Source organism: Stigmatopora nigra, chromosome 11 (genome assembly GCF_051989575.1).
Source record: "Stigmatopora nigra isolate UIUO_SnigA chromosome 11, RoL_Snig_1.1, whole genome shotgun sequence".
NCBI classification, from domain to species: domain Eukaryota; kingdom Metazoa; phylum Chordata; class Actinopteri; order Syngnathiformes; family Syngnathidae; genus Stigmatopora; species Stigmatopora nigra.
The window spans coordinates 4,896,292-4,919,370 of record NC_135518.1 but is presented as its reverse complement, the minus strand read 5'-3'; the positions used below and the strand labels follow the sequence as shown (position 1 = coordinate 4,919,370).

Sequence of the window (23,079 nt, the reverse complement as noted above, 5' to 3'; positions counted from 1 at the left end):
CTGTTTACATAGCCAGTTAACGTAATTGTATGTGATTTCCCAAGACTGGATTAATTTCGTGGAACTCCCTCCTCCACCCTTCCGGTTCTCCCGCCCTCATCCGAACCCACCATCGACGGCCTCCATCCGTCACGAAGGAGGAAAAAAATAGGGAGGAGGGATCACCGGGATCAGGGATCGCTTTATCCGCCACGTCCGTGTCAAACCAGAACGCGTAATTTATTGGGATAACAAGCCGCTGTTTTTTAACGGGACATCGCCAATAGGACGTTTTTTCCCAGCAGGTCGTCATGGGGGGACAGACGGCGTTTGTGCTTTTACTTGCGGCGACCTTGACGTTTTCATCCGAGGTGAGTAAAAGCGGAATAAGCCCTCCACCATCACGACCATCAACTACGACAGCCTGTGGCTTTTCCAACCAACGGCGCCATTCTATTGTGAAATAAATAAGACGAGGGTGGCTATTACGCATACATTTATTATGATTGTAACAACGTCAATCTTTTTCACAATTAAATTTAAATAGGTATTTGAAAAATGTATTCTCTTTTTAGTTTGCTTCTCGTCTAGTCTGGTGATGCGCCAGCTGTACAGTTAAGCAGTGATTTACCGCATACGATTACCAATGTTACAGGCCTAAAGCCCAACTACGTCGATTTTTTTCATTAAAAACCATATCATTCCAATAATGTGTTTTCTTGTCGAATAAAATATGGGTGGTTGCTTGTTAGCCTTACGCGTAGGTTTAAATGGACAGCTAGCCATTGCGCATAGTTTTATCTCCATGAAGCTAATGCTTGTTAGCATGTGGAGCTAATTGTCGGGATCAGGAAAAAGCCACAAGTCGGGTCTAAGGAAAACACAACAGCAGCCTCGTCATGTACCAAAAATCGACCAAAATAATGGGACTATAAATATTGAGCAATTGTTGGCACCGTTGCAAAACTGTCAGAAGCCATTTGAACTGGAATGTTGTGTAGTTCTGACACTAGTAAGATGGCGCCTCCTATTTGCGGCTGTTTGGCTCCAGCTCAAGGAAAAATCAAACCCTCAACTGCGGTTTTCATAAGAAAGTGTCTTTTTCTACCATATCACTCAATATTGACACTCCCACGCCATTTAGGAAGGCTGTATGAGACATGGGTAATGTCACTTGCATTCCAGATTTTCAATGGCATTCCTTGAGAGCCATTACAAAACATCCATCTGATATTACATTTTTATTTTTATAAACTTTTTTAGCCGTTGTTATAATGTGTAGAGGTGTTGAACTTAACTGAATTAAATTGACATAATTTTTAAAATCACTTTGGTTATCTATGTCTCATGAAAAAGATTTCTTATAATGAGAGCAGAGCAGGTATTCACTATTTAAAACTAAAGTCTCAACAGCAAAAAATAATGGAGCCTTCCCATTTGTTCCCATGTGACATCCAGCAATTTCCTGCTATTGTGTGCCTTCAACCCAATAGAAACAACTTGTCATTACACCATGACAGAAAATTTACAGGGCAAATCAGCTTATTTGCCATTTGTGAAAATGCGACATAAGATGAAATGCTAGGAATTAACTTTATTTGGTTTCAAGACAGTATGAGTGAATCAAAAATATGTTCAACTCCTTTTTTTAATCATTACATGATCTATCATGCAGAGCTTCCCTTCTTCATTGTTTGCTTAGATAGCTGATTATTGTTCCTTTCTTTATCCAGGTGCCTGCTGATGACTCTGTGGGGTTGCTGACTGAGCCGCAGGTGGCCATGTTTTGCGGCAAGCTAAACATGCATATCAACGTGCAGAGTGGCAACTGGGAGACAGACCCCTCTGGCTCCCAGAGCTGTATCGACACCAAGGAGGGCATCCTGAACTACTGCCAAGAAGTATGGTTGAGTGAAAAGACGCTAAGCAGATAAAAAGGTAGGAAATGCTTGAAAAATTGCATCTTTTCCACCAGGTGTATCCAGATCTTCAGATCACTAATGTGGTGGAGGCCAACCAGCCTGTCAGCATCCCAAACTGGTGCAAGAAAGGGCGCAAGCAGTGCCGCAGTCATAATCATATAGTGGTGCCCTACCGTTGCTTGGGTATGCACACTTCAGGTGTTTGATAAATCAGTGTGTTAAGTCTACCGCTTAATGAAGAAAAATGTGTTTTCAGTGGGCGAATTTGTAAGCGATGCACTGCTGGTTCCTGACAAGTGTAAATTCTTGCATAAGGAGTTTATGGACCAGTGCGAGAGCCATATGCACTGGCACGGTGTCGCAAGAGAGGTACGTCAGTGTGTGTTAGCCACCCACTGTCAATCTTATGCTCCATTTTGTTTGCCATCTGCTCGCCCGACATGCAAATTTTAAGACGTTTTCTGAATGGCAGACAAAGGAGTACCAACAATGACATCGGAATTATATGTTCATCTCTTTTTTTTTTTTTTGTTGCCCTCAGTCCTGCAGTGACCGTGCGACCAGTCTCCATGACTACGGACTGCTGATGCCTTGTGGTATCGACCTTTATCGAGGGGTGGAGTTTGTGTGCTGCCCAATGGAGGTCGAGCAGAATTCTGACAGTGCTGCGCTTGACGGTGAAGAATCAGACGTCTGGTGGGGCGGAGCTGCACTCGAAAACAATGAAAACAGGTCATCTTAACTATTTTTAGGTTGTCCGTGGTGTCACTTTTGAAATGTAACTGTGTATGTGACTAGATAAAAACTGTTGTTTTGTCTGAATTAGTATATGATCAAGTTTAGTGCATTAGGATTACTGTAAATATTCTGTCAAATCCAAAAAGAAACTCCAGAGACATTAGGATCTGATCCTCTGAATGAAATAAGGAATGTTAGTTGCTTTGACTGTTCTCAGTGGTGTCATCATTTATCATTTTTATAAGAAAATACAATGACAAAGATGTAAAATATCAGACAAATGTAACTTGAGTATCACTGCCAGCACTCTCACTTCAAATATACGTTTAGATTTGAACATTTAAGTTGTGCAACTCGATTTTGTGAATTGTGCATAGACCGGAATGAGTGAAATGAGCAAAAATGAACAAATGAATGCCATTCCTTCACAGCATGACAGAAGAGTCAGACACAGAGCCCGCTGAGGAAGAGGAGGAAGAGGATGATGAAGAAGCCGACACTTTTGAAGGAGACGAGAATGACGAGGACCAGGAAGAAGATGACGGCACGACCTTAGATAGGGATAGTGACGAGCGCAATGTCGCCACGACAACCACCACCACCACTGAATCCATTGAAGAGGTCGTCCGAGGTAAAAAAAAGAAAAATCTTGTTATCCACATTTTAATCCAATCATAACTATTCATTCCATTGCTTTATTTATTCACAATTTTTATGTTGTTGCATTCGCGTGTTCGGTCTCAGCCGCTTGTTGGGCGCCTGCCAAATCGGGCCCGTGTCATGACATGCTGGAGCGCTGGTACTTCATACCCGAAAAGGCCCGCTGTGCCCCCTTCTTGTTTGGGGGATGCGGGGGCAACAGGAATAACTTTGATTCCAAGGAATACTGCCTCGCTGTCTGCAGCAGCTCGTGTAAGTGGCGGGACGCCGAAGCGCCCCAAATCCGGGTTGTCGTCGACTCTCTCAAGCCTGACTTCATTGACTCGCTCACTTTTAGTACTTACATTTTTTTCTTATATTCTTGACTCATCTGAGGGCTTGTCGAGGGGTTTATTTTGGTACAAATTCCGATAGTTCAATTGCGGTAGCTAGCGTAGCAGCTTGTTCTTAGCACACTTTGGATATCGATTCTCTTGTAATGGCACCATGTAACGGGCGACCCCTACTTCTGCGGAAATTTTCAGTGTCAAATGTAGTTGGCTCGCAGCCTGTTACATCGGATCTTTTAAAATCCATCAAATCTCTCATGGCCTACCTTAGTTCTTAAGCGATCATTTCTACGTGTCTGTGGAAGTTGACCAGTAAAATTCTAGCCTGGATAGAGAGAATCTTTTTCAGCTACTTCACTGTAGCAAATTATGGATATCCGTTCTTTTGAAATCTGTCAAATAGCCAATGGCTAACTTTAAATCAACATTGTGCCCAAATGACTTGACTAGCAGCGTGCTAACACAGCAGCTCAGTCGCAGCAGATTGTGGCTGCCGGTTCTTTTGAAATCTGTTAAGGCACTCAAGACTAACCTTAATTTGTTCTTCTGTAATGGAGCCAAGCAACAGACGCTGCCATCTTTGGTTAGAAAATCCTGCTCGCATAGGATCTTTGTCATAGCGAACTGGGATTGTCCTTTTTTTTTAAAAAAATAAATGGCCATCAAACGTTGTTCTTTAGTTGGAATAAGAACTTATATTTGACAATCAGGTGATTTGTATTGGAACTAACTGACCTTTGTACAGAATTAGCCAGTAAGCTAAAGGGGTTGTTTGTCGTTGTGACAATGCACTCAAAAGCACAATCTTGGAGTCGGAAAATAGAACACTTGCGATGGTCGTTAAAGACTTTAAACCCAAGTGGCAACTGCGCCATGACAATAATTCACAAATTAACCTTTGAATAAATTAATTCATCAACCGCCATTGAAGACAATAGACCTGGAAATGTTGGATTCTATTTCCCTCAATGGCTCACATTGCTTATAACATAAAGTCTCCCAAAGTAGAGATTTTAGAGTTGCATTCTTTTTGTACAACAGTTCTGCTAATCTTATAATCAGCTGCAGATCACGCGGGGGTTCATCTCATTTGTCTTCTTGTCTAAGCGGTCAGTCACACTAACTGCTGCTTAACTCCGGCATGTGAGCGCTTAAAATCTGGAACATTTCCCTGCACGTGTTGGCATGTCTCAGTTCAATAATACTTTGACTTGGGATTTTTCATTGTGGTGCTGACGAGTACATTTTTTGGAGGTTGTCTGTGACTTTCGCCATGTCAAGCAACTTTATCAAGTACTCTGGCCTTATTTCCCACTTCCCACATCTAATATACGCACATTTTGTACTATACTGGGATATTAATCCCTTTTCTTTCCATCCTAACAAGATTTCTTTTTAAAGGTGTATGATCGGGCAGCCACAATGAATTCACAAATATTCAGAAAACTTCAAAATTGTCCTTGTCTTCTTGTTTGACCCTTTGACATGTTCTCTCTATTGACCATTTCATTTTTGTTTCATTTTAAGTAATAATGAAAACCCCAAATATTCAGATTTACTTATTTTAATATTTAGTTGTTAAAAAATATGTTAAATACAAATTTAGGGGATCAATAGTCTTTATGAATTAATTAGTTTATTTGTATTTTAATTTTATAACTAAAAACTGTCATTCAGATTTATATTTGTTATTTATTTTAAATTAATATATATTTGCCACCCAATGCACATTCCCAGCCATGATTCATTTAATTGTAAAAAATACATGAGCTGATTTGTTGACTATTCGTAAAAATAACTAATGGTTAATCATCTATCAAAATTATGGATTTGTGCCAGCCCTAGAGTGTGTACACCTTCCTTTGCGGCTAACCTGTGACTGTATTTCCTCCCAGTTCAACTCGATTGGACAACTGTTGTCGTCCATGGCAGCCAATGAACTAGCATTCACTATAAAACTGATGGTGCATAAAATTGCAGCCATCGAGGAAATATGGTTTTTCTTGTGAATTTACAGCGTGTGTCTTTTAACACCCTAACATTGTATCATTGAAACACGACGATATGTGTTGTTCTTCCTCACCACTTTTTGCAAAAAGAGTTTTATCTTACTTTCACATCTATTTTACTCTACCATTAGTGTCCACCATGTCGCCAAGCCCCCCTGACGCCGTGGACCAATATCTGGAGTCCCCCGGCGATGACAACGAGCATGGTGACTTCCAGAGGGCCAAAGAAAGCCTGGAAGCCACACACAGGGAAAAGCTGTCTCAGGTGTGTGGTGTGACATTATCACTGTTGTGTGTGTTGTGTCAACGTACATAAAATGACGGCTCTTAATCTGTAGGTGATGAAAGAATGGGAGGAAGCTGAGAGGAAGGACAAGAACCTCCCACGTGCTGATAAGAAAGCTGTTATTCAGGTAACTTTGCAATTTAGCACAACTGAGAGCTAGTATGGTAGACTTGTAGCTGTTTTGTTCAATATTTTCTGTTTTAAGTCTTTAGAAAACACTTATTGAAGTTATTTAGACTGCTATTGACGGTGCTAGATTTCCAGTCCATTTTGACTGGGAGTAGAAATGAACTAGCACCGTCAATGGCATTAAAATTCACAACCAGTCTGCTAGTTTAAATTAATCAAACTTGGACATCGACCATTATTCATGGCAGGCAATATGTCAATAACTGTTAAATTAAAAAATACGTCTGAAAAATACGGTAAGTATTAAAACGACAAGTTATTGTGATTAAAGCTAGATTCTATGTCTATTTTTTGTGGATGCAAGATTATAGTAATGTGCTGTACCTGTACTTGGCAGCATTTCCAGGAGGTTGTGGAGGCCTTGGAACAGGAGGCTGCTGGCGAGAGACAGCAACTGGTGGAAACTCACATGGCTCGCGTGGAGGCTCTGCTCAATAGCCGCCGACGCATAGCTTTGGAAAACTATCTCATTGCACTGCAGGCCAACCCCCCACGGGTAGGTGACAGTGTCATACTTGTGTCACATCTGTTTACGGGGCCCCGTTCAAAAAGAAATTGGGCGTGTTTATTTATTTAATTTTCCCCAGCCACGACAGGTACTGAGTCTGCTGAAAAAATACGTTCGGGCCGAGCAGAAGGACCGCCAGCACACGGTCAAACATTACGAGCACGTTCGAACAGTCGACCCCAAGAAGGCAGTGCAGATTCGGTCTCAGGTTTGTAAAGGCGTTAGCCTTGAAACAAATGCGACATGTTTTCATGTTTGTTTGTCTGTCGTCCAGGTTTTGACTCATTTACGCGTGATTGACGAAAGGATGAACCAGTCTCTGGGTTTGCTCTACAAGGTTCCCACCGTAGCCAACGACATCCACAGCCAAGTCTGTAAGTTACCCTAATATTGCCTTCTAATCCTTTATAGGGCATGCAATTGCTGCCATTGACAGCATTAAAAATCCAATATTTTTGGACTGGGTTGAGCGAATGATTTTTTTAATGAAATCCTGTTTTCTCACAGAAATGTACTACAGCTGTACTTTTACTTACGAATAAATCAACATATAAAATATTGAGGTTAGGAAAATGTTTTCGGAGTATAGAAAATAAATTCAAGTTGCCCAAAACCATTTCTTAAATAAAAAAAAAAAAAACAATTTCTTTTCAATCTTTTTCCTCTTATTTGTTTTTCGCACATATTTCATCCAAAATTGGTATACTTTGATCATTTTTAGGGGTTTAGTTGGTACCTTCTAGGACCTTGCAACAGATTTGGGTTTTTTGGGTTTTTACATGTAAAGTGTGTGTCTACTTACAAAATAATTCCACCACTTTTGTAACCATAAATTCCATAAGTATAGCTACCACCCTATATATATTTTTATTTTCTACTATTGTATGCGTAAAACTGATGTTAATCCGATTCTTGGAATACATTGGAATGGTTGTCAGTGGCAACCAATGAGCTAACATATCTTTTATTCCAATAGCTGTCATTGTGCAGCGAGCTCAGGCTGAGCTGTCTCAACAAGTGTCGTCCCTGCAAAGCGACAGCAGGGTGAGTTGAATAGTTACACGCTGGTGCTTTGAGACGGCACACGTCAATGCGTCTTCCGTGTCGGCAAACAGGCGGACGGCAGGGTGAGCTACGGCAATGACGCGCTTATGCCCGACCAGGCATACAGCTTCGCTCCGATGGAACCCGGCATCAACGGGCTGGGTTTCATTCACCCTGAGAGCTTCAACCAGCCCAACACGGAGAACCATGGTAATACACTTGGCCCCTGTACTCTACACCAGTGTTTCTCAACCACTGTGGGAAATTGCAACAAGTCATACAATGTAATATTCAGAGAGAGAAATTAATATGGATATAACAAGATTAAAATTGAACAATTTCAACGTTAAAATCAAAACATGATGAACGTTAATTTATAGCTTAGTTATACTATTAGAAGATCCAATTTTTGAAACAGTCATTTTCTTGCTTATTTTTCTCTAACACACACCGGAAGTTTTTTGGTTTCTACGGCGTCAAATTCTGGCGACAATGTCTGTGTGAGCACATTTTTTTGCGTAAATTTAGGAGATTTAAGTAAAATTTGGAGAAAAGTCATAAAATTATCCGATTATAAACATTACACTACTTAATTTTGCATCACTCAAACTGGAAGTTTGAGGGAATTAACCCCTGACATAAACTTTTGCTGACATTGTTTTGTTGACCAGTATTTTCACATTTCTCTGCAGTTGAGCCTGTGGATGCCCGCCCTCTTCCAGATAGAGGTCTACCCACACGGCCTGGTATGTTCTTGGGTGGAATCAATATGTGAATGTGTAAAAAAAACATTGATATAGAATGATTTTGTATGGATAAAAAGACTTAAGCGAATTAAGTGGGTTGATGCTAATGAATATTTTTAAAGAACGTGAAGTTCAGTTAAAAATGAGTGCTTATAAACCGGAATGTTGATTTAGGAGCAATAATGGATGATATGAACGAATATTGATGTAGAATACAGTAAAATGATGTGAAAGTATAAACACTCCTGTCCGATGCAACACACAATATGCCGCGGAATCATTTGCCACGTTTGTAACGCGTCTGTTAACGCCATCTTTATTTTTCAAGTGTCTGCCTTGAAGCCCGAAGAGCGGCCCCACGTGCGCCTGGAGACCGAGCAGAGACAAAGTACTGGCTACGAAGTCCACCATCAAAAACTGGTAATGAATCAGAACGCCATTGGATGACTCCCCTTTCAACGATAGACGCACAATTCATTTTAGATCCAACCATCTCTTCAATATCGATATCTATCGTGTGTTTTTGGTGGTACTGACTCCCAACGTTTAAACTGCAGGTGTTTTTCGCCGAAGATGCGGGCTCAAACAAAGGTGCCATCATCGGGTTGATGGTGGGAGGTGTCGTCATAGCGACCGTCATTGTTATCACCCTGGTGATGCTGAGGAAGAAGCAATACACTTCTATTCACCATGGCGTCATTGAGGTAAAATTTCCAATTGCTAATGTTCCATTTTTAAGCAACACTCCATTTTAAAGTTATTTTGGTTGAGGTTTCAAGTAAAGATGTTTTATTTATTTAGATTTTTAGACTAGATTAGACAACTTTATTCATCCTGTATTTGGTAAATTTCACTGCCACAGTAGCATGAAATTTATTTATTTATTCATTCATTTAAACTTAAAATTTATAACACATTGTGAAGATAATTTTGCAATAAATAATACTTTCTAAAGTATGAGATTTTTATTTTTTATCTTCTACAAACTTTTTCAACATTTAACCTATGTTGCAAAAGTTTTGCTTCATTCCTGTAAAAATATATTTTCTTAGATATTTATTGGATATTTTTCATGTTTATAATGATATATGAAAACTGTTGTTTGCTGTTTAGGTGGACGCAGCAGTGACCCCCGAGGAGCGCCACCTGGCCAAGATGCAGCAGAACGGCTACGAGAATCCCACCTACAAGTTTTTTGAACAGATTCACACCTAAAAAGAATAGACCCCCCCCTCCCCCCATTCCACCCTCCTTCTTTCACAGGCTCTGTTCCACTCTCTGCTCCCGTTTGTTGAAGAAAAAGAGAAGCGAAGACATTTTTAGTTTGAAGCAGATGTGGAGCTAACCCCAACCCCTCAATCGCACAAAGTAACACTAAACAAAGTGAGACAAGGGTTTACCCTGCACATTTTAGCCAATCACACAACACCCCTTTGGCAGTGTTTGTACCGATTTGTTGACTGACTATAGCTATAACAGTATATACCCATATAGTATATGAATATTATTACAGCATTGCGCTAGCCAGCTATTTGAAGCATCCAACATTTCAAGTTTGTTTTATATAAACAAGAATTATTTTCATTTTTTTCGCCATGTAATATAATGAAGGAGAATTAGCAGTACATATCGTGCATGGCCATATCGACAAGTCCGATCTGATCAGATTGTTTAGCGGGATTGTACATTTCTGGTGTCTTCTTTGTGATCGTGTGCGATATGAAGATCTTTAAAAAGTATATTTAGAATGTGTTTTTTAAGCTCATCTCCACGCTTCACTGTTGTGTTAGATGCATGGGCAAAAGAAAAAAGGCACAAATACCTACTATATGTAATATATGAAGTGTAATAGTATCCGAAAGGAAGATGATTGTGTTACTGTTTGCGTTTTATGCACTCTGTCTTTGTCATTTTGGGTCCACGGTTGAAATCCCAATCATTCCTGATGAATCATTCCACTGCAGCTTTAAATCATTTAGAACAGAAGAGTCCATGTTATTTTTCCTCCTTACCCCTTTATGATACCAGTTTTGAGCCTTCAGTCGTGTGGTAGATGTGTTGAGTCGTCACCTCTATAATTTGTTGCCCAAAAATGTGTTTTGTAGTTACATGAAGAACCATTTGCTTAACAGTTTCTACGGCCACCATACCATGAATAAAATTTTGAATGTATGTTATTTGACTCTTAAATTTGGATGCATTTACATTGTTCACTTATTTTCAAATATGGCAGTGAACATAGTGCCAAAAATAACAATAATTTATCAAATTATTGTATCACTATGTTCACAGTAGATGAATCCTTCAGACATTGTAGACCTAAAAATTGTTCAAATTCACTTTTTTGAGCCATTTTAAGCAAATGTTTTAGTTTGATGTTTTAAAGAAAAACTATTCCTTTTAAAATAACTTAATACAAAGCCAAATCATTTGATTCCCACAAGCACTCCCTGTAAAAAAGAATCGAACCGCATCACTATAAACAGCAGCTGATGAGAATTATTTTTTATCCATCAGTGTATTGCGTGGGCTTTATATTGTTCAAATCCACTTTTCTAGGGTGTATTTTTATGTAAAATAAAAAACAAATTATTTTATTTTTCTTTATTAAATATTCAAAATAAAATTCAAATCATTTCATATCTGTCAATCCCCCAACTCCAAACGGATTAGACTTCCATCACTATCCATAGAAACCAATGATTTAAAAAACATTATACTGATGCACCAAAGGTTAACGTTCCAATTTATCACACTTCAGTAGCCTCCTGCAGTTTTGAAGGCATGGATACCTTGTATGAAATATAAAAATGGGAAATTTCTTTGACCTCTGATATTGGAGAATATGTTTAAAAAAAAAACTGACGCAGCCAAAATGTAACAAGTATTTCTGATAGAAGTAATTTACAATGCCACATCATAAATCCTGATTGTTTTGTTTGCAAATGGATTTCACGTCTATCTCCGTCAATGGCAGCTAGAATTAACCAAATCAAAACTTGAGAAAGAAAATGTCACTTTATTCCCCCCCGTTATGGACAAAAAAAAATGGGGTTCAAAAATGCAGGAGAACATACATATTGACATAACTAAAATAAAAATACAAAAGGGGTCTTCTAGTATGAAAATACACGTGCCGTGGCTCGGCTATCAAAAAGCATGGCATATATATACAGAAAGGAAGACGTTATTTCTGTCCCGTTCAATTCATTCACTCGGCATCCTCCTCTTTGAGGTGAAAATCAAGTGTTTGTCCCCGTCTACGAGGCTCAGCTGTCCTTGTCTAGGGTGGTGGCCAAGGTGACGGTGGTGATGGGCTGCCCGATGCTGTGCATCTGCAACCGCGTCATCTTCTTCTGCTCGCACTCTGCCACCAGGCTGTTGAGCTCGGCGGCGCTGTAGCCGATCAGCGTCCGCAGGTCGCACACGAACTTGTACACAAAACGCTTGCCCTGCACTTTGCTGATCATATCGCCATCGTAGTAATACCTGCCACGGGGGGAAACGTGGGTTAGCCACGATCGTCGGCGTGCGGTTGGCGGCTAGCTCATACCTGAGGGCCCGGCTGAGTTTCTCGTAGTTCATAGTGGGCTTGTTCTTGCGCTGTCCCCACTTTTGCGCCACCAGCTCGGGCTGGTTGAGCTTGAACTCGCCCTCCTCGCCCACCCAGGAGATGCAGTCCCTGGAGTCTTTGTCCGTCAGCAGCTCCAACAGGAATTGCCATAGCTGGATTTGACCGTTGTTGCCTGGAGGAGCGATTTGTTTCTGTTCACTATTTCCACACCTGATTTTTCCAAGCGTTTGCATTTAGCCTACCCGTGCGGTTGCCAGGCGAGCTGCGCTCCTCTCCTGAAATGCGGGGTGCTCGTGGTCCGCGGTTCTGCTTCATCACTTTAATGGCCGTGGGCGTGCTGACCTGAGCCGGGATGATCTGCACGGCTGGACAAGAAAGATTTGACGTCAATCAGTGGTGGGTTCATAACAACCTTTTTTTAATGGTCGCTGGTGTTACGCCTGGTAGCTAATTTTCTTCTGTTTTTTTTTAAAGCGACTTTTGCGTCGGCACAAGTTGAAGTCCATTGATTCCTATTTTCCTTCTTCAATGTACATTTTTTTTCCTAATCCGACTCATACTCTGGTTCGACCTAAACGGGTCAACATTTGGGTTGCTTGTAGTTAAAGTTTTGGCTTACGTTGATCGATGGTGACAGTGGCGTCTCCACCGGCCGGGTCCTGGCTTGCCAAAACATCTGAAATTCCAAACATTGACACAACTTATTGTCTGCCGTTGATGACAATAGGCGAAAGAAAATTTCTTTGCATAAAAAAGTACTGTTCCACCACCAGCTTTAAGCGTTAATAATCATTGTAAAGAAAACTAACGGACTACTTGCGTTTGACTTACATTTCCGGAGAAGTTCCAGGTGGCTCCAGAGAATCTCCCCATTGGGCACTTTCTGGAGAAACTCTTCTTGGCTTAACGCGCAGAGATTCCGCCCCGGGATGTGAATGCTTCCAATTTCCATCTCGTCAATGCTGAATTCCTTCATCACCCACACGGCCCAGTGAATGGACTGATCGGCCGTCCACAGCACGGGATCTAAAATGAGAACGAGGGCGCCCTTAGCGACACACTCTACTCGCCCAACTCGTCTCCAATTCCTTACCGTACGGTATTCCTAGTCGGACTTGCTCCTTGCGATAACCTTCCAAGGCGGCCGCCCAACGTGTCACCTGCTCCGAGGTCTCGTCGGACAGACCCGAGCGCTCCACGGCGATGAGTTGCCCCTCCTCCACCAACGAGCCTTCCTCGGCCGCCGCGTCCGGGTCGATCACCACCTCCACCGTCTCCACGGGTTTCACGATCTCCAAGATGTTTAACTTCTCTTCACCTAGAAAAGGGGAGCGAAAACAGATGTTGGCAAAGTGGGTTTTCGGTCACCCGTTGAGGCTGGGAGTGGAGCTTTCACCTGGTTTGGTAATGAGCTGCAGGCTGAGCTGCACCGTGCCATCTGTTTTGACACCCTGGTCGAAAAGGCTGTGATCGGGGTGCAACTGCAAAGAAGAAACCAAATGAAACCCTTCACGACAGTAGACTCATCAGACAACCTGCTTCCTTCTGGCAGGCACTACTGGACCATAACAGCCAAGACAAATACTCAAAAACAGTTTCTTCCCATTCTGGACCTGAGGGGACCTAATCAAGGTGTATCTTGTACTGCACTAAAACTCCATAGGCAGCTAACCACTTTAGTCACTTTAGTACCTACTTATTTATGTGACTATTTACTCATATGGACTACTACATTTTATTTTGACTACTTATTTATTAATCATTTTATTTATTGTTTTGTGCAGTTCCCTACTTATGTATGTTGTTGACTACTAATTTTTCACTCATTTTTATTATTATTTATTTATGATTACTTTTTGTGCAGTTCCCCACTCATTTATGTTCTTAAATAATTATTTCTTACTCATTAAAATTTATTTATTAGTATTATTTTGTGCTGTTCCCTACCTATTTATTACTCATTTTTAAATTATTATTATTTTATTATTTTGTGCGGTGAGGCTTTAAATGTCATTATATACTTGTATGATGACAATAAAGCCATTCAATTGAATTAAAAAAGGTGGCTAACGGGTTCAAAGTGTCACCTGAATGTCCTGCAAGCAGATTTCAAACGAATCCAGTGCGATTTGAAGCCGAGGCTCCAAGAGCCGCTTCAAGTTTCCAACCGGCTCGTTAATGTCAATGTCTTGCTGGATCACATCGGACGCCAGGATGGTCTGTTCCTCCATGCTACGGGTGAACCAATACGAGTGATTATAAATGGTGATGAAATGGAGACAGACTTGAGTATTCTTACCTCTCCTCCAAGCACACTTGTTTTTCCCGCTCATCAATCTCGATCTCTATCATTTCCTCTGCTCCACCCTTGGACATTGTCTCTTGAAAGAGGGGGGAGCTGCCAAAGGGTAGATGTTGAGAGCATTTATTTTCAAAATATCGTTCCACATCAGAATTTGTACTTCACACCAATGCAGGTTGGAGCTTTGGAGCTTCGTCCTGAGTTCATTTAATTGGTTTTATTTTCATGCCATTGTCCTTGTGAATGCCAGGACAAGATTATTAAAGGAAAATGTGAAAATTTGGACTATATTGACAATTTTCATTTGTTTTACAACATTATCTTTGACCCCAATTATAAGGTACTGTAAAAAAAAACTGGCATTTTAGTGCCCGGAGCAAAATACATAGTAAAAAATACTAATTAGAAATATTTTTACAAAACAGGCAGCACGAATATTATACAAAATGTAGTAGTTGTGTGGGCTGCAATTAGTACTTCGGCCAGATATATATATTTTTTAAATCAGAAGAAAAACTACATCTCCCATGATGCTTTTGGAAACAACAATCAACTACGTGTCCTTCACTGTAGTCTTGTATATTTGGTTAAAATATGAAAACAAAAACACATCAAGCTGTAAACATCTAATCTCTGAAAGGGGAAGTTATTTTGAAGCAGTTTTAAAAAAATATATATTATCATTATTATTATTATTGAACTGGGAGGCTTTTACAAAGGGATTGGTCTGGAGACTGGTTTGTTTTGACTAACTTGATCCTGTACCAGGGGTTCAAATAAATATAGTATTATATGGAGGTTATGAATATGTATATATGTGCACATGTATTCCCTAATGTGACAGGAAGGGTTTTTTTTTAATAATTATGGGGAAGTATGTGCTTCCATGTACACGGAGAGGAGGCCTGGTCAGCCTGCACTACTGGAGTACTGCGCTGCCCAGAACCCTCGAATGCTAACAGCTAACGCTAGCATAGTCGAGGGCGAGGCTATGGCGTCTTAAAGCCAAACGCTAGGCCGGCGTATGGGACAAGTCACCTCCAAAATTTGCACGTACACATTGCGAGGGTCCTCATCAATAAACTAGCGGCTAAACGTCAAGCCGGGTGAATTACTCGGTGACGCCGAAAGCGAACAAAGTTAGCTGGAGATTTCCGAAGCGGCAGCGGTCGTTACACAATCGTAAGCAGAACAAACGCTTATGGTTTCCCGAAAAAACACGGGAGCTTCGTACTATTTGGGGAAATATGGACGACAAGTATAGCTTGGACTCTTAACGGGGAGAAAAAAGTTTTAGAAACGGAAATAGAATAAACGGAAACAAAACAGCATAGGGCAAATGGAAAGGAGCCGGAAATCCTGGCAAAGGTTTACTGCGTGGTAGACTTCCGAGAGCAGCCGCCTCGGCAACACGCGTTTGATTCAGCGACACCAACAAGCTTTCGGAGACCCAAAATCGACATATTGCATCTTTTAGGATATAGTCCGTGTACTACTAACCATAATTAGAAGATGGCGAGCGCGTCGAATGTCGCCATTAATCATTTGCCAACCTGTATTTCTCACTATTGTGCACGGAACAGAAGCGCTCGGTTGACAACGTTAGCAACGCAGCTAACTTCCGTCCGGGATGGGATTTATTCAATCAAAATTATTAATAACTTGCAAGACAGTTCCTTTGAGATTTTTGATTACAAAGAGGAATTTAACTTCAGAGAACGTAGGGAAGGCGGCCTCCAGGCTAGGCTAACCGCGGCTAGCACGTTGAGCTAGCAAAAAAAATTGCGGGAAGACTCCCAACATGAGCTAACAAAAGGGAATGTATTACTCTTCGTTCGGGGATAATTCGAGTGTTTAAAGATGCAGCCATACCTCTTAAAAGTGGACCCTTGATCTTAATATCTTGAAACCGAATCGGGGCGGTATGCTTGTCAATATTGTCTAAGCCGATGCGAACTTTTCGGTCAACTAGTACTACACGGTACACAGGCGAGAGGAGGGCGGGGACTAACTGTCATGACTAAAGTTAGTTTTCAAAAACTTTGCTGGACAACTAATTCTGATTTTGTTGTATATTACCCAAAATTTTGGAGCTAAATGTTTATTAAAAATTTAATTCGAACGCGTTTCGTTCTCTTATTCTGTCACATCACATGATTCATACATAGCAGGGTAATACTGCATCCATTTTTAGAAAGTACATAGGGGAGAAATGCACCCTAAATTGTTGGTTGTTTTTTGAACAGATCATTATTAAATACTGCGTTCATGTGTTATTTATGTATTCCATGATATATTTTCTCCCATGGTGTAGGAAATCCCAACCAAAGCAGAGAAATATTCATGAATGAGCTACAAAAGTGTGAAATCACAAACATTCATTTGCTGCCAGTAAATATCAGACAAAGACAAGTTATGTAGTCAGATAACGCAGTAAGCAAAGAATATTGAACAAATTCTTGTCTAATATTTGACTATGATTGATGACAATAGATGGGCTCATCTGAGCTGAATCCCTTTAAATTCCCCGTGCAAATTGATTGTGATGTCTAGTACCATCTAGCCATTTTTTTATAAGTTTCATTTGATTTATTTATTGAACAACTTCGTGGAACGAAACAATTTCAACAAACATTCCTGTTAACAATTTCAACAAGCATTATTGTAATAATGATAGTGACAATTAAATTATCCACTAAAGACATTATCATCACATATTGTAGAAAGAAGAAATAAAACAAATTTATATTTATTTTTCCATTAATAATAATGAATTGAGTATTCAAGGCCGGATTTCTAAATGGGAATTTATTGCACGGTATTTCTTGGATTTTTAGTTTTACTTTGAAAGGAAGTGTGTACCTATATTAATATTGACGTATGTTTCCGGGATCCTTCTTTAAAAAATAAAGGCGTTTTCTTGCATTATTTATTGTGTAAACATGAATAATTGACTCACAATCCTTTCCATTTTTTGTTGGCCATATTCACGTTTTTTATCCCGAATTACTAATAAGAAAATATATACGTTCGTTTTAAATTACTCCAATTTACTCATTTTATCGAAGTTTTCTCTTGAATGCTAAACTACTAGTTGTTACTGGTGGTTTTATTGTGAAGGGACGTGAAGGGAAAACGTGGTGTTGCCGAAAGACGACAGTGGCGGCTAGCCAAGATGGCGGAGTACTTGGCGTCGATTTTTGGGACCGAGAAAGACAAGTAAGCATTTTGGCGAATAAATCTTCGTTTTAGGATATAGCATATGCGTGTTTGACGGCAATAGCAGCAGCATGCTTTTGTATACACGCAGTGGTAGGGGTTTACAAAGCGGTAAATGCTTGGCGGCCGCTAGATAGCTTTAGCTTACTGGCTAATAAAAAATGCCGCGCTACTACAGTTTCTTGGCCTACAGTGCCAACATGCCGAGTACTGCTAAAATACATCTACAAGTTCACAGTAATTTATTCTATATGAAGACCTTTACGCGCCAAGTCGCTGAAATGGTCCTGACAAGGAGATAGCGCGTAAATGTTCAAGATACAGTGAAGTCTTTGTTTGAATGAAAACGTCGTGCCTAGCATGCCGTGTAGCCTCACGAGTCCGTTCAACGAGCAGTGCAGTATACATTACATTCATTATGATTCGGATTTATATTTAATATCTCCATCACCCTGTTCGATTAGAGTAGTCGTAACATCACATTATGTTGCTAGAATTTGCAGTTAGGGAAAGCCCGCAAATATTTTTGAACGTTGATTTACATTCTTTTTTTTAATATGGAACCCTCAATATGGTATAAATAAAAAACGAAGGTTGGCATTTGTTAGGTATACAGTGACTCTATACAATGAATTGACTTCCATGTTATTATATATATTTTCATTTTCTGAACCGCTTTATCCTCACAAGGATCGCTGGGGGTGCTGGAGCCTATCCCAGCTGACTTCAGGCCAGAGATGGGGGACTCCCTGAATTGGTGGCTAGCCAATCGCAGAGCACAAGGAGACAAACAATCATTTACACTCAGACTCATGCCTAGGGTCAATTTAGAGTCTCCAATCAGCCCACCATGCATATCTTTGGCATGTGGGAGGAAACCGGAGTACCCGGAAAAAAACCATGCCGGCCCGGGGAGAACATGCAAACTCCAAAAATGTGGACCGACCTGGAGTTTAAAAAAAAAATGATTGAATGACAGATTATTTAATTCATTTGCAAGATGCCTAATTGCAGGAAAATAGGATATTCACACTGGCTCATTACTTGTGATCTATGATGAGGGTTTTTTTGTCATGATGGCCACCAGTTAATTCTCTTTTTTCCCCTCTCCACAGGGTTAATTGCTCCTTTTATTTCAAAATTGGTGCTTGTCGACATGGTGACAGATGCTCCAGATTACACAATAAACCCACTTTCAGCCAGGTAAGTGTTATTTTGCTTCCTAGAATTTCTCCTGTGGGTTTTACTAAGGCTTAAATGCAAGGCCTATGTAGTTTACCATTGAAGCTGACCTTTTAAAATGAACAAAATCGCCAAGCTTTTGTTCCTCCAAGTGAAATAAATCAAATATTTTGTACATTGTCTGCCAATGTGCTGCTTGATCTGAACAAAATGCTCCAATTATTAGCTACAAAATAAGGGATTAGTTTTCCTATGTCAAAAATCACAGAAATGTAACAAATGTTTTGTAATTTGAGAAATATATTTAATTCCAGAGGTAAACATTTTTTACTTCTCATATTGCAGGGGTATATTTTTGGAGCAAAGAACTAATATATTAAATATTATAATAGAAGTGTCTTCTGGCTGCATATTTTTTAATGATTCCAAATGATTCTGATTGGCTTTCAGACCATCGCCCTCCTGAACATTTACCGCAACCCTCAGAACAGCGCTCAGTCTGCAGATGGCCTCACCTGTAAGTTGTAATTGTAGTCATCATTTTTGAATAAATGTAAAGTGCATCCTTGTCATACCACTTTCTGTCCACTAGGTGCCATTAGTGACATGGAAATGCAGGAGCACTATGATGAGTTTTTTGAGGTAAGATTTGCTTCGTCAATGCAGTTATTACTTCTAATATATCAATACTAACAATTTATTTAATATTGGATACCATGGTTACTCCAACTTTTCCATGAGGCAATTTATTGAAACATAATTGAATATTTGACTATCAAAATGCAGGGAAAACATACTTCAATTGTTCTCTATACTTTTTTAGGAGGTCTTTACAGAAATGGAAGAGAAGTATGGCGAGGTTGAGGAGATGAATGTGTGTGACAACCTGGGAGACCACCTTGTTGGGAACGTATATGTGAAGGTACGTATCTGTGCCTTGTCTTTGCTTTACTGGCATGACTGCTTGTCAAGACGATACTGAAATTTGTGTTTTTCTTTTTCTAACAATAACATTTGTTTGGTTTTAGTTCCGCTGTGAAGAAGACGCGGAGAAGGCTGTGATTGACTTGAACAACCGCTGGTTCAACGGGCAGCCCATCCACGCTGAGCTGTCCCCTGTCACAGACTTTAGGGAAGCTTGCTGTCGCCAGTATGAAATGGGGTAAGCGTTTTCTTCTTAAGTCTAGAAAAAACATTTCTTAAGGCGCACCCTCAATGAATGACACATTTTATTTTATTTTTCTATAAAAAAAGCACACTGGACCATAAGGTGCCCTGTCTAGTTTAAAAAAAAATAAGACTTGAGTGTGCCTTATAGTCGTAAAAATACGATATTTGAATTTTTTTTTCAAATTAAAGTTTAAAAAAAATGAAATTGAATTAACCATCACATCTCGGCGTTTTTTTTTTTTAGAGCTGATCTTCATTATGATAGGTAATTTTAACATGTCATAAAACATATATTGGAAATTAAACACCAGTAAAATTCTAAACATTAGATAGCCGGAATCGGGTAAAACTAAAAGAATGTCTAAGTACCCATTGGAAAAAAAGAATGCTATAAAGTCCGATAATAATAATGGTTTCAGTACAAGTATTTGCTTTATATTTTTTTAAATATTTCAATATTGCACAAGGCTTTTCCTGGCATTGGCTGAGAAAATGCTTCCCTACTGGATTCTCATTTTATACATCCTGTGGCTGCAAGAAATATAAGCTAATTTTTAATATGAATACAAATGGTATTTGTGTTCAAATTGTAGCAGTTAGTGCTATTATTGTCAGTCAGTCAGTGGCTGCCGCAACAACCACAACCGCACAGTCATCAATCGTCAACTCTACATTTACGTCACAGACGATGTCGGCTAGTTGGTACGGCTCCATTTTCATAAGACCTCAAAATACGCCTACTCGGTAACCATTTCTACTAAAAAAAGAATACACTAATAAGTTTTTCTTCATGTTGTTTTGACAAGCCACATTTAAATTCAGCTATCCAAAAGTTTGACTTCTCTCTCTTTCCAGGGAATGCACTCGAGGTGGTTTCTGCAATTTCATGCACCTGAAGCCAATTTCCCGCGAGCTGAGGAGGGAGCTGTATGGACGGCGTCGGAAGGGAGGGTACGTTTACCGACCCGTGCCATGAAGCGTTGGAAAATTACGGTAACACATTGGAAACAGTGGCTAAATTGTTCCCCCTCTTCCTCATAGGCGTCACAGGTCTCGGTCACGATCCAGAGAACGCCGATCCCGTTCAAGGGAGCGCGACCGAGGTGACCGAGGCGACCGAGGTGGCCGAGGTGGTGGACGCGACCACGATAGACGCCGCTCCAGAGACAGAGAGCGCTCGGGACGATTCTGAGCAACAAGCCACCATAAATTTCACCCTTGTACCATCCTGACCAATTGTTTTTTGTTTTTTTTTCCTCCTTTTTTAAAAAAAAATTTTACCCTCTCTCTCGCTTGTATTGTAGGACGAAATGAGTGGTGCCAGATGTTGAGGCTATGTTGGCTGTAAGTAACTTCTTCTGTTCTGAAATGACTTTCACCCCATTAAAATTTTTACGGACAAGATCTGTGTCATGTTTCTATGCTGTCCTATTATAAAAAAATGATAGCCCTTTTCTCGCATTTTTGCTGTTTGAACTCATTGGTTGTCATTTTTGGCGATTGGCAAGACAAAGTTGCTTAGAAATATTCACATTGACACTTTGTATTTAAAATATTTCCCCTTAAAATACTTAAATTGATATAGTCATGGTGTGTGGTGCTTTCTTATGATAAGTGGTATGGATAATGTATGAATGAATGAAAAATTAACTGGGAAACATAATCATTGTATGCATGTTTAAATGATTTCGATGTCTATCACCCTCAATGGCAGCTAATTAGTTATAGATTTTTGTCGGGCTGCAGTTTATTCCATTCAATCAGAGTTCAGCGTCAGTGTTGTGACCTCACACACAGTTGTGTTATGAATGTAAAGTAAAGGGCATTAAAAAAGTGCTTCAGTTTATGACCATTTTGGACTAAGTCTCTTCACACAGTAACAGGCAGATTCTAAAATTTAGTTGAACTGGAACAAGTTTGCTTTCAAATTAGTTTAAACTTTGTGCTTGTGACTTCCCAACTAGTGACAAGTGCTTGAGAATGAATGTGATAAGGATGTGTTTCTTTTCTCTCTCGTTCATTTTCAATCTTTTGGCGTCATCAGAGAAGGAGAAAAAAGGACAGAGACGTGCCGTCGTCGCTCGTTTGTGTCCTGCTGATGAACAGCATGTGAGAATTCAGACGGATGACGCACGTTCTCTTTCCTCTCTGCCTTTGGCGGCCTCGCCGTGAATAATTGCAGAAATTGGAAGTCAAATTGTTGCCTCCGAGGTCGGAGTCTCGTGAGTGAGCTCAAAACTTTCATGTCAAAAACAGCACTGGTGTGTCATGAGTTGAGGCACCCACATTTTTTTCTCTTTTTTTTACGATTTAGTGCAGTGATGTAAAAATTTCTGACATTTTTCAAAAGGGAACACTGTGTTGCATTCAACCAGAACTCGACGAGACCAAGACTTTTGGGGTCGAGTCTGAAATGAGACTGCAATACAGATGAGAACAAAGGCTACAAAAATCATTTTATCAAGAAATAACTTTATACATATATACATGATTTTTAAATGGATCAGTCAAAAAAAATTAAAATAAACAACAGATGTATGCTGTTCCTTAAATCTATGCCAAGTTGCAGTTGGAAAGATCTTTTTTTTTAACACAGAATTACTATTTTTTGGTATTGAAATTCTGTTATGATTTATTTTAGGTTAGCTGGATATTGCAATGCATTATAATTCTCTCCAGTTATTATTGTTATGATTTGCAAGTGAATTCTTGCTATCTAAATGTATTTTTGACTGAATTGTCTACTGCCAAACTGAACTACTAAAAAACCTTGGACCTTTTTTCCCCTTAAAACGTGCTAATCTCTTAAATATATACTATTATTACTATCTTTTATGCTCTTTACTCTAGTCAAAAAACTCTAAATTTGTAAGAGGTCATTGTTTTGTTTACTCTGCTTTTTAAAGAATGCCATTTGTGTTTTTGATTTTATATTAAATATTTTACTGTGAAACCCTGCTTTTATTTTGAGAGGACGCTTTTGTATTATTTCCTGTTTTTTCCTCTGCTCTCTTCATATAATGACGACACAGTGTCGATGTGAGTAATTGTTTCAACTCATCCTAACTAATGCTAATTGGTGAACATTAACAACTAAGATAATAGATGTGTTTAAAATGTTAATACTGCATGGCCCTTAATAAATCGTACGTGTCAATCTTTATGAGTTTGATTTTGTGGAGACAAGTACTGTTAGCATTTCACTAAAATATGTGCACTCGA

General features: G+C 39.7%; 3 protein-coding genes across 5 annotated transcripts; 2 read left to right on the top strand and 1 right to left on the bottom strand.

Moving 5' to 3' along the window:
- Positions 1-82: 82 nt before the first annotated feature.
- Positions 83-10,582, top strand: appb (amyloid beta (A4) precursor protein b). 2 transcript variants are annotated; one of them, XM_077727517.1, is made up of 18 exons: positions 83-350; positions 1,713-1,880; positions 1,955-2,084; positions 2,158-2,270; positions 2,443-2,633; positions 3,071-3,270; positions 3,384-3,551; positions 5,769-5,902; positions 5,976-6,050; positions 6,450-6,608; positions 6,700-6,828; positions 6,895-6,994; positions 7,597-7,664; positions 7,736-7,874; positions 8,357-8,410; positions 8,739-8,830; positions 8,968-9,114; positions 9,524-10,582. In XM_077727517.1, exons 1-18 carry the CDS (start codon positions 291-293, stop codon positions 9,623-9,625), a joined length of 2,229 nt encoding a protein of 742 aa, XP_077583643.1. In that variant the 5' UTR covers positions 83-290; the 3' UTR covers positions 9,626-10,582. The 2 variants fall into 2 exon arrangements, with proteins under 2 accessions (XP_077583643.1, XP_077583644.1); XM_077727518.1 differs by lacking the exon at positions 3,384-3,551 and having other exon boundaries at positions 85-350.
- Positions 10,583-10,999: 417 nt separating this feature from the next.
- gabpa (GA binding protein transcription factor subunit alpha) lies at positions 11,000-16,306 on the bottom strand. 2 transcript variants are annotated; one of them, XM_077728757.1, is made up of 10 exons: positions 16,159-16,306; positions 14,284-14,382; positions 14,072-14,216; positions 13,381-13,465; positions 13,078-13,302; positions 12,816-13,010; positions 12,604-12,660; positions 12,227-12,349; positions 11,964-12,156; positions 11,000-11,899 (listed from the first exon to the last, which is right to left on the bottom strand). In XM_077728757.1, the coding sequence occupies exons 2-10, from the start codon at positions 14,358-14,360 to the stop codon at positions 11,680-11,682; spliced, it is 1,320 nt and encodes a 439-aa protein (XP_077584883.1). In that variant the 5' UTR covers positions 14,361-14,382; positions 16,159-16,306; the 3' UTR covers positions 11,000-11,679. The 2 variants fall into 2 exon arrangements, with proteins under 2 accessions (XP_077584883.1, XP_077584884.1); XM_077728758.1 differs by lacking the exon at positions 16,159-16,306 and adding an exon at positions 15,787-16,079.
- A 1,037-nt stretch (positions 16,307-17,343) lies between these two features.
- u2af1 (U2 small nuclear RNA auxiliary factor 1) lies at positions 17,344-21,259 on the top strand. The gene is made up of 8 exons (XM_077727977.1): positions 17,344-17,505; positions 18,621-18,708; positions 19,138-19,204; positions 19,280-19,329; positions 19,511-19,609; positions 19,716-19,849; positions 20,713-20,808; positions 20,899-21,259. Exons 1-8 carry the CDS (start codon positions 17,462-17,464, stop codon positions 21,047-21,049), a joined length of 729 nt encoding a protein of 242 aa, XP_077584103.1. The 5' UTR covers positions 17,344-17,461; the 3' UTR covers positions 21,050-21,259.
- Positions 21,260-23,079: the final 1,820 nt, after the last annotated feature.

What these genes read in the sequence shown, in the direction of transcription:
- gabpa (XM_077728757.1), bottom strand. Translation starts at nt 14,360, where the DNA reads ATGTCCAAGGGTGGAGCAGAGGAAATGATAGAGATCGAGATTGATGAG. An exon ending in CCGACTAGGAATACCGTACG is followed by an intron (nt 13,011 to 13,077) that starts GTAAGGAATTGG and finishes TTCTCATTTTAG; the next exon opens with ATCCCGTGCTGTGGACGGCC. An exon ending in CCTGGAACTTCTCCGGAAAT is followed by an intron (nt 12,661 to 12,815) that starts GTAAGTCAAACG and finishes TTGGAATTTCAG; the next exon opens with ATGTTTTGGCAAGCCAGGAC.
- appb (XM_077727517.1), top strand. Translation starts at nt 291, where the DNA reads ATGGGGGGACAGACGGCGTTTGTGCTTTTACTTGCGGCGACCTTGACG. An exon ending in CTCGAAAACAATGAAAACAG is followed by an intron (nt 2,634 to 3,070) that starts GTCATCTTAACT and finishes ATTCCTTCACAG; the next exon opens with CATGACAGAAGAGTCAGACA. An exon ending in TTCACCATGGCGTCATTGAG is followed by an intron (nt 9,115 to 9,523) that starts GTAAAATTTCCA and finishes TTTGCTGTTTAG; the next exon opens with GTGGACGCAGCAGTGACCCC.
- u2af1 (XM_077727977.1), top strand. Translation starts at nt 17,462, where the DNA reads ATGGCGGAGTACTTGGCGTCGATTTTTGGGACCGAGAAAGACAA. An exon ending in TTTGGGACCGAGAAAGACAA is followed by an intron (nt 17,506 to 18,620) that starts GTAAGCATTTTG and finishes CCCTCTCCACAG; the next exon opens with GGTTAATTGCTCCTTTTATT. An exon ending in TTGGGAACGTATATGTGAAG is followed by an intron (nt 19,610 to 19,715) that starts GTACGTATCTGT and finishes GTTTGGTTTTAG; the next exon opens with TTCCGCTGTGAAGAAGACGC.